Source organism: Lethenteron reissneri, chromosome 19 (genome assembly GCF_015708825.2).
Source record: "Lethenteron reissneri isolate LAM-NWPU_2019-01 chromosome 19, ASM1570882v1, whole genome shotgun sequence".
Taxonomy (NCBI): domain Eukaryota; kingdom Metazoa; phylum Chordata; class Hyperoartia; order Petromyzontiformes; family Petromyzontidae; genus Lethenteron; species Lethenteron reissneri.
The window spans coordinates 12305274-12321979 of record NC_083797.1 but is presented as its reverse complement, the minus strand read 5'-3'; the positions used below and the strand labels follow the sequence as shown (position 1 = coordinate 12321979).

The following is a 16706-nucleotide window of genomic DNA, read 5'->3' as shown; positions in this document are numbered from 1 at the left end:
CTTGACAGCTCAACTCGGCCTGCGTGGGTCAACCTCTGCCGAGTCGGAGGTCTCTGCTGCCGCCGGAGTGGTGAGGGTCGCGGTTTGGCGACGAGGCTCCGTGCACACCCTGGTCGACGACCCGACACTGCACGCTGCGAGCGAGTTGTGGGCGCCACCTACCGACCGGGTTCCGAACTGCGACAGCGTATCAACGGGCATCCGAACCAGTTCCCCACGGTGACAGGGGAGCGACTGATACGTATGACGCGCACCGCCCCCTCACCACACGACCACCAGGCGTCTGTTTGACATAAAGAATCGACTCCGAACACTGACTATTCAAGACAACTCTTACCACTCAAACACACTCGAACCCATAAGCCATCTGTGGCTGGGAAGGCATCACAACGAGACCGAGTGATGGCCATCCGTCGTTTATAAAAGTATTCGTAATTTTTATCTTTAATATTTAGTGGGCTGTACTCTTAATCGCATAAATTCCCAACAGATCCATCAATACGAACTGATTCTTGGCACCTCCTTCCGCCGAGCCACGCTCACGTGGGGAGTGGTGGCCCACCGGATCCTTATCAGGTGATCTGGTCCCCAATTAGTAAACTTGGTATAAGATAACGATCTTCGGAAAAGGAGCACCGTCGCAGGCCCTTACTCCGAGCCGTTCTGTTGTCAGATAACCTGCCGATGTATCTGTTGAGATTGGTGCCTTTAAGAATAATAACTGTTTTTGATTGTGTTTTTTTATCGCCGTATAATCTTTCAAGTATCTTTCAGTCATAATCGCCGCACGTACTCGCATCCTCTACAGAATATTCAACTGTCCCGTGACCCAAGGTGCTAACAACGTGATAAGGGTTGCGTATGATCAATAAGGAGTGCGGTACTGCGTGAACAATATTGAGTATAATCATTCATTAACGTTAAGGTTTTCTTAGCATAGTATTTGCATATTTTAACGACTCTCTCTCTCACTAACAACCATCGCGTTATGCGGGATCCATGTGCCGTTGTCAAAGTGAAATCAGACAATCGTTGATGATACTGTATTGATGCCGTGTTGACGTTCCGGGATTGAGAGTTCGCATACTATATCATAGTTAAGGTTGAATTAGTAATAAATTGATCAATACAGAAGTGGTTGTGTGATTCTTTCCTGAAATCTATGCATAAGATCTGCTTCTGCGTTGAGATCTGAACTTGGTGACCTTAATAAACACACTAATACATACTCAGTAAATGTTAAAGCGATAACGGGGTGAACCGGGGACCTAAAATATAACCACGAATACACACTCTGGGAATGTTAAAGCGAGAATGAGACGAACCTAGACAACGATGCCGAGTTAATCTAAGTTAATCTTGCATACTTACACCACACCTGCATAACTGCATACGATTAATTGCCTTATTCCGATCGATAACCCACCCTCATCACCGAGGCGGGGTCTGGTTATCATAACGACTTGCATTATCATAATTACACCCACTCGCATAATTAATACGATTACCTCTCGAATTGGCATAATTAAAATGTGCGTAATTACATAAATTAACATATTTCCGGATAATTACACATTTGGCCAAATTTCATTTAATTATTATTATTTTCACTGAATATTCATAACCCACATATACAACATAATAATTTCACCCACGCATGCATACAACATAACAAATTTTGATAACCAACATATACAACAGCGTGTTGGGGTGAGAGCGCGTTGGGGTGAGAGCGCGTTGGGGTGAGGGCGTGTTGGGGTGAGGGCGTGTTGGGGTGAGAGCGCGTTGGGGTGAGAGCGCGTTGGGGTGAGAGCGCGTTGGGGTGAGGGCGCGTTGGGGTGAGAGCGCGTTGGGGTGAGAACGTGTTGGGGTGAGGGCGTGTTGGGGTGAGGGCGTGTTGGGGTGAGAGCGCGTTGGGGTGAGGGCGCGTTGGGGTGAGAGCGCGTTGGGGTGAGAGCGCGTTGGGGTGAGAGCGCGTTGGGGTGAGAGCGTGTTGGGGTGAGAGCGTGTTGGGGTGAGAGCGTGTTGGGGTGAGAGCGTGTTGGGGTGAGAGCGTGTTGGGGTGAGCGCGTGTTGGGGTGAGCGCGTGTTGGGGTGAGAGCGTGTTGGGGTGAGCGCGTGTTGGGGTGAGAGCGTGTTGGGGTGAGAGCGTGTTGGGGTGAGAGCGTGTTGGGGTGAGAGCGTGTTGGGGTGAGCGCGTGTTGGGGTGAGCGCGTGTTGGGGTGAGCGCGTGGGTGGGGTGAGAGCGTGTTGGGGTGAGCGCGTGTTGGGGTGAGAGCGTGTTGGGGTGAGAGCGTGTTGGGGTGAGCGCGTGTTGGGGTGAGAGCGTGTTGGGGTGAGCGCGTGTTGGGGTGAGCGCGTGTTGGGGTGAGAGCGTGTTGGGGTGAGAGCGTGTTGGGGTGAGAGCGTGTTGGGGTGAGAGCGTGTTGGGGTGAGCGCGTGTTGGGGTGAGAGCGTGTTGGGGTGAGAGCGTGTTGGGGTGAGAGCGTGTTGGGGTGAGAGCGTGTTGGGGTGAGCGCGTGTTGGGGTGAGAGCGTGTTGGGGTGAGCGCGTGTTGGGGTGAGCGCGTGTTGGGGTGAGAGCGCGTTGGGGTGAGCGCGCGTTGGGGTGAGCGCGCGTTGGGGTGAGCGCGTGTTGGGGTGAGCGCGTTGGGGTGAGCGCGTGTTGGGGTGAGCGCGTGTTGGGGTGAGAGCGTGTTGGGGTGAGCGCGTTGGGGTGAGAGCGCGTTGGGGTGAGCGCGCGTTGGGGTGAGCGCATGTTGGGGTGAGCGCGTTGGGGTGAGCGCGTTGGGGTGAGCGCGTGTTGGGGTGAGAGCGTGTTGGGGTGAGTGCGTGTTGGGGTGAGCGCGTGGGTGGGGTGAGAGCGTGTTGGGGTGAGCGCGTGTTGGGGTGAGCGCGTGTTGGGGTGAGCGCGTGTTGGGGTAAGCGCGTGTTGGGGTGAGCGCGTGTTGGGGTGAGAGCGCGTTGGGGTGAGAGCGCGTTGGGGTGAGAGCGCATTGGGGTGAGAGCGCGTTGGGGTGAGAGCGCGTTGGGGTGAGAGCGCGTTGGGGTGAGAGCGCGTTGGGGTGAGAGCGTGTTGGGTGAGAGCGCGTTGGGGTGAGAGCGCGTTGGGGTGAGAGCGCGTTGGGGTGAGAGCGCGTTGGGGTGAGAGCGCGTTGGGGTGAGAGCGCGTTGGGGTGAGAGCGCGTTGGGGTGAGCGCGCGTTGGGGTGAGCGCGCGTTGGGGTGAGCGCGCGTTGGGGTGAGCGCGCGTTGGGGTGAGCGCGTTGGGGTGAGCGCGTGTTGGGGTGAGCGCGCGTTGGGGTGAGAGCGCGTTGGGGTGAGAGCGCGTTGGGGTGAGAGCGCGTTGGGGTGAGAGCGCGTTGGGGTGAGGGCGCGTTGGGGTGAGCGCGCGTTGGGGTGAGCGCGTTGGGGTGAGCGCGTGTTGGGGTGAGCGCGTGTTGGGGTGAGCGCGTGTTGGGGTGAGCGCGTGTTGGGGTGAGCGCGTGTTGGGGTGAGCGCGTGTTGGGGTGAGAGCGTGTTGGGGTGAGCGCGTGTTGGGGTGAGCGCGTGTTGGGGTGAGAGCGTGTTGGGGTGAGCGCGTGTTGGGGTGAGCGCGTGGGTGGGGTGAGAGCGTGTTGGGGTGAGCGCGTGTTGGGGTGAGCGCGTGTTGGGGTGAGCGCGTGTTGGGGTGAGCGCGTGTTGGGGTGAGCGCGTGTTGGGGTGAGCGCGTGTTGGGGTGAGCGCGTGTTGGGGTGAGAGCGTGTTGGGGTGAGCGCGTGTTGGGGTGAGCGCGTGGGTGGGGTGAGAGCGTGTTGGGGTGAGCGCGTGTTGGGGTGAGCGCGTGTTGGGGTGAGCGCGTGTTGGGGTGAGCGCGTGTTGGGGTGAGCGCGTTGGGGTGAGCGCGTGTTGGGGTGAGCGCGTGTTGGGGTGAGAGCGTGTTGGGGTGAGAGCGTGTTGGGGTGAGCGCGTGTTGGGGTGAGCGCGTGTTGGGGTGAGCGCGTGTTGGGGTGAGCGCGTGTTGGGGTGAGCGCGTGGGTGGAGTCAGGACGCGGTCGTTACCCGAACATCACGGTGCACACCCCCGAGATGAGGACCCCCGTGATGAACAGCACCTTGGCTCCCACGCATGGCACCTGGGGCAGACATGGGCACGTGGCATGGGTCAGCGGTTGGCTATGTACGGTGTGAAAGACGTTCAACGTACATACAAACGGCTCGCATCCTCGTTGCCGTTCACAAACGGCCGCACTGCAGCCCAAGCCTCAAAGCCACCGCGTTTCTGTGAGGCTCAACCGCAACGCGTGGCGAGCTGGCAGCCCCTCCTCTCTTGTGGGCCCGCTTAATTTCAAACGGTGATCTATAACCACATTAGCCCCACCCACTGGTCAGGTAACCCACCCCTTTGCCCATAACATGAGTCGAGCATGAGGCGAGACAAAGTTTAAGCCAGCACATTCCAAGTTTCGCGAAAGGCTTGGGACGCCGGCGACAGCCTTTCTTAAACCGTGTCTGCCCCACTGGGAGCCACCCGACCACCCCATTCACACCCCAACTTCATCAAACACACATCGGCGTTGCTTGGGGTGGCAGCAACAGCGCTTTCACATTACGAATGCCACATTGACTCTTCGCTCGTTGGCCAGCGACCTGAATCCACGGGAGTCAATGATGCCTTCGCGTCTCGCTCAATTTCCTTAGGGCCGTGGGCCGAGGTTGATGTGTATTGGGCCAGGCACAGACTTCACACGCAATGCAAACGCGGTTCAAGGGAAAAAGGGGCCAAACAGGAAATGTTGTGCGGGGTCACAGTATGGGCGTGCGTGCGTGCCGCAGCACACTGTGTTCGGGATCGCACGGCCAGGAGATCCCCAATAAACAAACCAATTAAAACGTCTAAAGGTCATAAAGCACCGAGAGACGCGGTATTGTTTACGCAGGATGTGAGGAAGGGGAGGGAGGGTGGCCAGGGGAGGTCGCGGTTGGCTTTTATCTCAAGACGGGGACTTACGAGAAGCAGGGCTCCCACAGCCGTGATTCATGCGCGGTGACGTCTCAGCGGCCAAGTGGACGCGCGCACAGAGGGTGCCGCTCCCACGAAGCCTCTCATTTCTCGAATTCGTCCACAAAGTGGCCAGAAGAGGGCATTATCGCCTTAACGATCATTCAATGGGGCGAACGCGGTGACGAAATGTTTACTACTTCGATCCCGACCCTGACGCCTGCTGCATATTTCGAGTTTGCGGTGTCTCTCTCCCCGTGGTCACGTAGATTTTTCTCCGGGTCCTCTGGTTTTTCCCTCCACATTTAGAATCAACATGCGCTGAGAGTATTTGGCTGCAATAAATGTCCACGTGATGAGCAACTTCGCTGAGCTATAATTTGTGATGGCCTGGTCACTTCTGACAAAGAGCTCGATAGCTCAGTGGGCCTCACCGTGTAAAAAGAAAAATAGTTTCGTTTATAATTTTTAATATCAGTCTTGAATTACATTGTTTGGTCTCTCCAAACAAAAACAAATATTTATCCGGGTGGTGGTGGTGCACGTCTGTAATCCATCCAGCACTGTGGAGGGTGAGTGTCAGTGGATTGCGCCAAGGTTCTATAACCCTGCTTTGCCAGAAGGTAGTCCAGCAAAACTGTGGACTCCAGCTGTTCTGTCTGTATGGGAATGTTTCCTCCACGCGCGTTGTGCGTTTTCCCCATGTGCTCCAGTTTCCCCCCACATGGCCGATAATGCCTATATATATGTAGAGGACCGCAGAACTTGGGCAATTGTTGCCGCCGGCTCATCGCGTGGCTGTCTTCCTGCTTATCTGTGGTTCCACGCGCCTCTGACAGTGAGCGAATCTTATATATCTGTGTGTGCCTTCAGTGTGCGTGTGTGCCTGCAGTGTGCGTGTGTGCCCGCAGTGTGCGTGTGTTTGTCCTCAGTGTGCGTGCCATCAGTGTGCACGTGTGCGCCCTCAGTATTTGTGTGTTTGTCCTCAGTGTGCGTGTGCTTTCCCGAGGTGTGCGTGCCATCAGTGTGCGTGTGTGTGCCCTAAGTGTGCTTGTGTCACTCTAAGAGATTGGCACCGTGCCGCCCTCACCAGTTTCCCGATGAGCAGCGAGGAGACGAGTTGTGTGACGGAGAAGCATCCGTAGATGATGCCCACGATGGTCACGTTCGCCCCCTTTTTGCCGGCCTGCAGAAGACGCGGGCACATGCACACAGCTGGGTAACGCGTCTGGTGCTCAATCATACATCAGTGAAATACCCTTTGGTTCTTTCGGTAAAGTCACGTAGAAAATAAAATAAAATAATAGAATATGACGTTTCGGTTGCAACACAAGCAACCATCATCAGGTAAGAATGAATGATAAAACAGACACGGGAACAGCATAGGCAGACACACATGCAGAGAGAGACACACACAAAGACACACCGCTCGGTGTGTCTTTGTGTGTGTCTTTGTGTATGTTGCAACCAAAACGTCGTATTCTATTATTTTATTTTCTACGTGACTTTGCCGAAAGAACCAAAGAGTAATTCCTGCAGTCACGAAAGATTCGAATCAGTGAAATTCTCGCCATCTGTGAAAAATAACTTCATAAGCTCATCGGATTCCCATAGCCATAAATAGGTAAATATTCTGATTCTGACATTCTTACTGCTGTGTGGGTGACGTGAGCGAGAGATTGAACTTTGTCGTAGTCATGACCACGTGACGGCGCAAATCCCTTACTTATGGGGGAGGCTCACAGATTTGCATGGAGAATAGAAGACTCACATGGAGACTCAAAGAGACAAAGAGACTCAAGGCCACACATAGACTCAAATAAACCGTAAACTATATAAAACGCTTCTTTATTTTTTTCATTTTACCAGGTAAGGCCCATTGAACTATACAGCTCTTTATTCAGAAGCGAATTTGCCAAATTTTACAAATTTGGCCCATGATGTCATCACACAATGGCCTACTCAGTCCTATGGGCACTTGAGTTTCCTCACATATGTAGAGAGCACTCAAAAATACTTGGTTAAACATCCCAAGAAGAGCCCTCTTGAAAGAAAACTATTTAAAAAATGAAACAATTTAAAATATTTTATTTCACCAGGGAAGGCCCACCGAGCTTTGTAGCTCTTTTTCAGAAGCGATCTGGCCACTAAAAATTGCTCAACAAAGCGGCTTATCATCATGTGGAAATATAGAGCAGCCAAAAACTCGAAACGCGTGATGTTGTTTCTAAATGTGGAAGGAAAAACCGAAGGACCCAGAGAAATAGCCACGCGTTCACGGTGAAAGAGACACACAAACTCCAAATATACAGCAGGCGCAAGGGTCGAGATCGAACCCACGGCCTCTTATATACCAGGCAAGGTAGTTAACATGTCGCCACCGTGGCGATGTGAGTGAGGGAATGAACTTCACCACGCCGGTAGTTCGGCAGCGACTCCTCCGTTACCAACATGAGGAGGCAACTAAGGAACGTGCACAGTGCTCACACGGAGTTGTGGTAAAACCGTGAGGTGAGTGGGGAAGCATTCAGAACCGATGCCAACAATTGCCCAACAAGCTCTGTGCTCCTATATTTGGGGTGTGTTTGGCCAGCTCTTAAGAGAGAGAAGGGACAGAGAAGGCAGCTGCGCTCGTGCGGTGCCGAGCTGAGGGCACCCACCTCCTGGGGGAAGAAGGGGTAGAGGGCGGTGGAGAGGATGGTCTCCAGGAAGGCGGCGGAGCCCACCATCAGCAGCATCGTGACCTGCTGACTCTGCATGGTGCCACACATCGCGCCACCCCTAGGCCGGCCAGCAAAGGAGCACATAGGATCGAGGAGAATCATGACGATGGTAATACATCTTCCTGGTTCTTTTGGTAAAGTCACGTAGAAGGGAAATAATACAATTAAAAAAAAATATTTTATTATTCATCTTCCTGGTTCTTTCGGTAAAGTCACGTAGAAGGGAAAGAATAAAAAAATATATATTTTATTATTTCCCTTCTACGTGACTTTACCGAAAGAACCAGGAAGATGAATCCCTGCAGTCACGAAAGCTTTAGATGGTAATACAGTAACTATAATAACGATTCGAAGCTTTCGTGACTGCAGGAATTACGCTTTGGTTCTTTCGGTAAAGTCACGTAGAAAGAAAATAAATAATAATAGAATACGACGTTTCGATTGCAACACAAGCAACCATCATCAGATAAGAATGAATGAGAAAAAAACCATAGTAAACTTAGAAATACAATGCAATACTAAACAGAGAGTCGGCTAACACAATAGTCAACACGCTACCTGGTTGATTACGTTCTTCCAAAGATTGTTAAATTTGAGAGAGAGACAAAACACAGAACCAAAAAGTTTCTATTTAAAGTTTTCGTGACTGCAGGGATTCATATTCTTAGTTCTTTCGGTAAAGTCACGTAGAAGGGAAATAATAAAATAAAACAATAAAAATTTTACGACGTTTCTTGCTGTGGTTTACACACCTGATGATGATTGCTTGTGTCGCAATCGAAACGTCGTGATAATTTTATTGTTTTTTTTTATTTCCCTTCTATGTGACTTTACCGAAAGAACCAAAGAGAAGAATCATGCTCATGAGCGTTAATCAAGAATATTAAGGGGCCACGTTAACGAGTGGTGCACAGGGATTGTATTCTGATAGGCCGGAGTAGCTGGTGCGCTACTCGTAGCCACGGTCCAAGAGAAAGGAACACTGGATGTGGAATGGCGGATATGAAAATATATGCAGAGTTGGTGACATAGGCAATAGGCAGATTCAGCAAAATGAATCCCTGATGTTACATAGTAATAAAATCCATCAATAAAGCTTTAGCACATTTGGAATTAATACTGCTATATATAACAAAATATGTAAGGTAGTGTTAAGTACAAAAATAGTTAAAATATACTTTAAAAAATATATAAATGTTCTTGTGTTAGAGCTGCTCCTATACGCTGGGGATGCCTCACAGCACTTCACATCTCATTTCAAAACATTTGAAAGGGCACCCCCAGTGGCAGCTATCCCTGTGGGCACAACGTGACACAACACCTGGCTGGCAAATGGGCATGAGTCTGCCAGTAGGGTGCGATGTTGCTGCAGTTGGTAATAAATAAACAAGTCATTTGCGAGTAACTTTGGACCGTGATGTCAGCACACAATGTCCTACTCGTTTGGAATGACATCAGGGAATCTGTAACGTTCACTGTGAAACAAACGGGCGCTAAGTATTGCCCACTGTTAATGCACCCGCAGTATTAACCAGGGCGGCCACCGGGGCACTAACCACAATCCTCTGCAACAAAGCGGTGAACACGCTACCGCCGGGCCGCATCACCGTCCCTCATGGGCACACCTGGCACAGGTGCCGTGATGACTATGCAACAGACATTTGTATAATGCTAATAGGGCGCAGCGGTGGAGCAGCGATGAGCTTGGATTAAATACCTGGTCGTGGTTAACGTCGGTGGAGAGTGGTATCTTAACAAGTCTCCTCACCCTCCACCAACCCACACTGACCAGCATGGTGAAGTGTGGTCAAAGAACCCTCATGGCTGAGACGTCATCGTGAGGCCTTCCTGTCTCTCAGTCATTTGGCAAATGTTTTTTATTTATTTAAGATATACCCTGGTACTCTGTGTTATTGCCAACAGTCAACATGAATGTGTGCAGATGGATATGGCCCTTGACAATGCTTGCGGACGCTATCTAAATCCTTTGGGTAACAGTTGACAGAGTGACCTTCATCTTCCAATGACACGGACAGTGCTTGTTTGTGTCCTTCAATTTATACTTTCCCAGGTCTCCTGTCCGAGAGACTTGTGGTCGCGCGTGGGAAAATCACATCCGGCTGCGTTAATCACGGGGAATAAAAGCAAGGGGGAAACTGGGAGACGGATGACGTGGGAAAATAAAAAAAACCAAACCTTTCCAAGCGAAGCCACAATAGGGAGGCCCCGATTGAACGTGCGGCCAAAGGCCAGAGATTACTCTGCCCGCGTGTGCCGTGCGCGCCGCGTCCCCGTGATTAATGAGGGCCTCGGCGGAGGTCAACGTGAGACGGACACTAAGCGCAGCGCGCCAGCCGCGCCACAATTAAATCCAACGCGCCGATAACTTCTTGTGATCGAACACCTGGCCCAGGGGGGGGTGGGTGGGGGGTGAAGGGGAGGGGGTGCGCGTTTTAATTACTCTTGCGATTGTGAATTTATCTCCTCTCGAGTACCCCCCCCCCACCTGCCCCCCCCCCCACCACCGGCCTGCTAAGCGGTGAATGCCGTCAGTCTGTCCCAGCAGCTGCAGCGTGGATTTTTTTTTCTCTCTCCAGATCCTCCGGGTTTTTCCCCTCCACGTTTAAAAACACGTGTTTAGTGAATTTAGATTATTCGGCTGCTATACATTTCAATGGCACTTCGTTAAGCTATCATTTGTCGCCAGGTGGCTCCTGAAATAAGAAGCGAATAGCTCAGTGGGCTTTACCTGGTAAGATTAAAAAAAAGTTTTTTTTCTGTGTGATTTCTTTACCTTTGCTATACTTTGGTTTTCTATCGTGTTTTTCTACTATTTGTTATTGTAACTTTCTGAGCCCGCCCCTACTGGACATCTATGGGAAAAAGAGCTGCATAGCTCATTGGATGTCTCCTGCAGTATAAATGTGTAATGAGATAGTGACATCTACTGGTTGGAAAAGGAAAGCACGGGTACAGGCACCACTATAAACATTATCCAATCCCCAAAGGGAGAGGTATCTGGGCGAAAGGTGAAACTCCGAGAACCGGCTAGAAAGTTCCATGAGAGGGCGTGGCCAGAGGCAGAGCCTAGTCGCGCCTGCGACAATACAGTAAAACCTTGGATTGCGAGTAACTTGGTTTGCGAGTGTTTTGCAATACGAGCAAAAAAAAAATCATACATTTTAACTTGATAAACGAGCGAGGTCTTGCAATACGAGTAATACGTATACGCTTTGTCTGCCGAGCGTCACGTGATCACAACTGAGCCGATGGTTCTTCTCTCTCTCTCGCTGCGGGATTGTGGGTAATCGTCTCCCATGCTCGGTCTCAGTCGGCGTGCCTCACTCGTATAGTCAACATCCGTGCGAGTGTATACTGTTTACTATAGTGTTGTGACCACGTGTGTGTGCGTAAAGAATTTTTTAAAATTTTGTGTCCAAGTGTAGTGACTGTTCTTTAGTAACTGTACTGCAACAATGCTTTTTGCCTTCTCAAAAGGAGGCAAAAGCAAATGTCATTGGATAGGTTCCTTGTTAAAGTTGCACAAAAAGAAAAATATTCCAGTGAGCCAACAGATGGCAGTGATTCCGTTAGTGGCAATGAAAGTCGTCCTCCACAATAACCCTCCTCCTTCTCCTCTACTCTCTCTCGTCTCCCTCACACCAGCCACGATAAAATTTACATTTAAATAATAAAAATATAAAAATGTATTTAGTATTAATCACTTTCATATGAATATTTTTGGGTTGTGTAACGAATCATCTGAGTTTCCATTATTTCTTATGGGGAAATTCGCTTTGATATACGAGTGCTTTGGATTACAATCACGTTTCCGGAACGAATTATGCTCGCAATCCAAGGTGTTGCTGTATAAGCGGAGGCGGAGGAGGACTGCTTGGGTGCACGAGCAGCTGAATGACGATTCCTCAGGGGTCTTGCGGGGTTGCGCGGAAAATGCACGGGAAACTATAGCGGTCATGACGGCCTTTTGATGTGGACAGAGGACATGTTGGATCGCTGGCGGCTTGTCGTCCCCACCGCTCTCCAGGGTGACTTGGTTTGCGCGCTGCACTAGGATAAGCTGTTGCACCTCGGTGTCCAGAAGTCCCTCTTGACACTGCAGCGTGACTATTATTGGCTGGGGATGATAGCCGATGTTTCCAGATGGATCCAAGGATGTGTTGAATGCGCGCACAGGAAACCGCCGCAGCGGAGGTCCCATCCGCCGCTGTAATCCATTTCGGTTTCGCGTATCAACGAATTGGTGGCGCTCAATATCCTTGATTCCTTTCTGTCCACTCCACGAAGGAATACATTTCTTTTAGTGGGGGTCGAATATTTTTCCCGATGGCCTATGGCTTGGCAGCTGCCTGACCTGTCGGCGGCCTCCATTACGGAGGCGTTTTTGTATGGTTATGTGATGGACAACGGAGCCCCGGAGCAATTGTTTACTGACCAGGGGCGCAATTTCTCGTCTAAATTGCTGTGTGAGGTTTGCGACACTTTGGGTACTAGGAAAATTAGGACGTCGCCATACCACCCACAGACGGATGGGATGTTGGAGCGCCTGAATAGAACTTTGACCTCCATGCTCTGTCAGGCGGTCGACGCTGGGCAGACGGATTGGGATTTGCATGTGCCGAGTGTACTCGCCGTGTATAGGATGGCCCCTCATACTACCACGGGGTTCTCGCCATTTTTTTCTCATGTATGGGAGGGAGAATGTGCCCCCTATAGATGCCCAATTGGGTTCGTCACTGGATAAAGGGAAGTCTAGATTGTCTGAGCATGTGCAAATATCCCTATAGCACATTTCTATGGCTCAAGAGGAAGCCAGAGTTAACGCCGCCAAAACACAGGTGTGCAATGAACATAATGCGGGGAAGCGGGATCACGTGTTGCCGTGGTCCATCGGCGACAAAGCATGGTTGCGTTGCCCCCAGGTGCCGGTCGGTACATCTCCTAATTTAGATAAGCCCTGGCAAGGACCCGTGGAAGTGGTCGAGGTGAAACGGCCACAATGTGTGCGTATCCGGGTGGGCCGTCGCCGTTGGTTCGTCCATCCTTCTCGGTTGAAGCCGTTTGTCCCTGCACGTATCGCCTCTTCATCTCCAACGATTGGCCTGCCGGTGTCTGATTTGTCCGACGGGCCGGGGATGGTGCATTCGGGGGGCGTGTGTCGGAAGGACTGTGTCGTGTCGTCCACAGCATCCGGACTTGTGACCGTGGACGGGGCTCGGGACCTCGCCGGGATCAAAGATGTGCCTGCTGCTGCTGAGCCTGCTGCTCCTGTGCCTCCTGTGCTGCAGTCCACGGGCTCGGTCCTTGCTCTGGAGTTGCTTGGCAATGTCAGAGTGTCTAGGGTTGTTGCGTTTTGTTCCCTTCCTCCGTCGTGCCCCTTCTCGCCGTGTTCCCTCGTATTGCGGGCTATTTGTTCCACGTGTTGTCCCGCTCTTTAAGGCACATGTTACGAGTCCTCTTTTACACCTCTTTATGTCCATCTTATGCTGCGCGTATGTGCTCTTACATGTTACTTGAATATTAGCCGGGACGGCTACTTTTTTTCTTACGGGGGGGGGGGGGGGGGTGATGTAATGAGATATTCACATCTATTGGTTGGAAAAAATGAAGCACGCGTACAGGCACGACTATAAACATTATCCAATCCCCAAAGGGAGAGGTATCTGGGCCACAGGTGAAGGGCGGGGCCGGCCGAGAAACTCCGAGAACCAGCTAGAAAGTTCCACCAGAGGGCGTCGCCGGAGGCGGAGCCTAGCTGCGCCTGCGGCAATACAAGTGGAGGCAGAGGAGGACTCGGGGTCGGTGTGTGGAGTCTTGGGTCCGGACTGCGTCGCTGCTCGCCATCATCTTTCTTCGTCGTTCGGCCACATGGCGGATCTCCTGCGGAGCACCACCGCCCTCCCCGGCATGCCGTCAACCAGCGGCGAGACGGGAAGCGGAAGGGGCGGAACCCGCCGTGTGATCAACCGTGTGTGTGGTCTGTAGAACGTAATAGCTAAGTGTGTAATTGGAGAGGAAGCCGATGTTGGCCTGTGCTGTGGAATAAAGAATACCCTCTACACGACGTGTCGCGGAAGTCGCTCATTACTAATGTCCTAATTCACACCCTTCCAACAGATGCAGCACTCTCAGGGCACTACTGTTTTCGTTCGGAGAGTGGGAATTTTAGCAGCGTGAAACCCCAACAAACTGTGCTGCGGCCAAAAATACGCGTTCGGGAAAGCCGCGTTAGGGGCAATGGTTTTCTTGTGCTGTTTAACACGTTGGCTTTCATGACCAATATCATCCATAATAGAGGTTTTTTTGGGTTAGATCGCGATCTAACCCAAAAAAAACATGCACAGTAAAACCTTGGATTGCGAGTAACTTGGTCTGCGAGGGTTTTGCAAGACGAGCAAAATTTGTAAATAAATATTAATTTGATAAACGAGCGAGGTCTTGCAATACGAGTAGTACGTATATGCTTTGTCTGCCGAGCGTCACGTGATCACAACTGATAAACGAGTGCTTTGATATACGAGTGCTTTGGATTACAAACACGTTTCCGGAACGGATCATGCTCGCCATCCAAGGTTTTACTGTATTATGGATTATTGTGCAATAGAGCTCTCCCGATGCGTTGTACACATGTTGTACTGCGTGTTGTTCGGCACGATGTCCAACGTTTCACGCAGCATGCTGAAAACGAATAAAAAAAACATCCCGAGCACGTGGTGAGAGAAACGTCGGAACATCGTGTGCCGGACAAACGGGCGGTAACAACATGGCACAGCCAGAAAACACGCGACGGAGCAATGGCCCTCGTGTGCTCAAGTAATGATGACCCATTCCACAAGCGTTGAGAAACGTCTGCACGCCTCCCTTACCTGCGCTGGCGATCTGACAGCAACGACGTCTGGTTACCGCTGCAGGTCGTCCTCTCTCGTTTGCAGCGGTCACCTGGATACGGGCGGCACAGCAATGGCGACGGTGATGACAAAAGCACTCCTGCTGCCTCTCCTCCCTTCTCCTGCAATGCCACCTAAAACAAAGCCCCCCTTCTCTTCTGAAATCCCAGCTTATCGCTCAACTCCTCACTCCCGCGTGCGCGATGCCTTTCTCTGCGTTTCGTGTGGCGCCCACGAGACAGGCCGTGTTCGGTCACTTTTTGTTCTTGCCGACAACAAAGTGGGGGTAGAGATTGTCGAGTGAGGCAACCCCGAGTGGTGTGGACGGGTGCGGCTTCTCTAGAAGATCACCCCGGGGTGCAAAGCAACGTGAACATCAACCACAAAATCAACGACGTTATCTATGTTTACCCTGCTGATGGATGTCCCCCCTCTGTTTAACCAGATTGCAGCCCAGCGGTATTTACAAGTCTCCTATACAAGGGATGTAAAGGTGAGCTCGAGTGGGCAATAACCTGTTACAACGTAGAATGGAGGCAATGGTAGTCTTCGATACACTGATAATCTTTGATTAATTGCCATCGGGGTATAATTTACTAAGTGTCTGTAGTCGATGAGAAAACTGGTGATCCGCATGTGGATTTTTTTTAAACAACTTTCAGTTACGTTTCCATCTTACACTTCACTGCAGACAGCACTGCAGGTGCTTTCTCACGAACCTACAACTTTCCAACTTCTTCTCGCAACCCAGCAGTAAGTTCCCTTCACCGCATCTCTCGCTTTCAGATGTGCTTCTGCGGCCGTCTGGAACGCTCTTCCTTGCGATATTGGGAAGCCACTGGAACTACATGCACTTTTCAATCTCGATTGAAAACTCATTTCTTTAGAACTGCTTTTTTGTTTGGTTAGTTACCCTTCCCCGTACTTCCAATTGGTACGGTTGGCTACGTACGGTGCGAAAGAAGTTCAACGTACTGTACATACATACAAGCCGGATCCTGGTGATTTAGAACCAGACGGTTGAAACCGGTCCATAGTTTTACTTAATTGATTGATGTTGGGGTAAAATCAATCGGTCTGAAAACACAATCGGCAGACGGACTGGATGGATATACGGTATTTTTAATTACACTATATATCTGGAGACATAACACAATGAGTTTGTATACAATGGTAATTAAACTGCTTTTGATGGTTTACACTGCTCATTACTTTAATACAGTCTAAACATAAACGTCGTCGCTTTAATGTTAGCAAAAGCGGACTTTAAAACAAACGAAATTAACGAAAACAATGCGCGTACGTGGTGTGTAAATGATTAGCTCGTGAAATGTTGACTCGACGCGTGGCTCACACAGAGCCGGCACGAGGGAGGTGCCAAGGTGGGGGCTCCCCCCCTCCTCCACCCCCCCTCTCCACCCCCCCCTCCACCCCCCACACCCCCCACCCAGTTGGCACTCAGCTCTGGTGCCCCACCAAAGGCAAAGATGCCCCCGTGTAGTAGTAGCCTGTAACAGACACTTGTGGCAAGTGCTGTTGGCCACTAGCACCCACGAAGGACGGCACGGCACACGAGGGGGCGATGTTCACTCAAACGGCGCACCAGGTACTCGTTTAAGGTTGAGTCGACCTAGGGGAGGCCCAGGACCGGTGCAGATAATCGTCACTTGCTGTTGGTCGTGAACGGAAATCGAACTCGGGTCGCCGCGTTGGTAGCGCAGCACAGCGCTAACCGCTGCACCACCGCTCCCCACAAGACAAAGATCCCCCGTGTAGCCTTAGCAGACTGTAGGGGCAAGTGCTGTTAGCGAGAACCTATGAAGGCCGGCACGGCACACGAGGGGGTGGGTGGCCAGCACCACGACCGACCGCCTTTGTCTCCCCAGTGGCGATGTTTACACACACCGGACCAGATACTGATTTGAGGCTGAGTCGACCTAGGGGAGGCCCAGGACCGATTGAGACAATCGTCACCAGTGTTGGCCGTGAGCGGGAATCGAACTCGGGTCACCGGGTTCGTAGCGCAGCACAGCGCTAACCGCTGCACCACCGCTCCCCACACACACGCGCACGGGCACGCGCGTGCACACACAACC

General features: G+C 51.5%; 1 protein-coding gene across 1 annotated transcript in view; it reads right to left on the bottom strand.

The window, feature by feature from the left end:
- Positions 1-16706, bottom strand: part of LOC133344281 (MFS-type transporter SLC18B1-like) — a 104707-nt gene that overhangs the window by 85215 nt on the left and 2786 nt on the right. Inside the window, exons 2-5 of the mRNA XM_061554370.1 lie at positions 14590-14662; positions 7640-7760; positions 6070-6165; positions 4040-4113 (exon numbers count right to left, since the gene is read on the bottom strand). Of these exons, the coding sequence (XP_061410354.1) occupies positions 4040-4113; positions 6070-6165; positions 7640-7750 (281 nt within the window). The 5' untranslated portion in view covers positions 7751-7760; positions 14590-14662. The remainder of the gene's footprint in view (positions 1-4039; positions 4114-6069; positions 6166-7639; positions 7761-14589; positions 14663-16706) is intronic.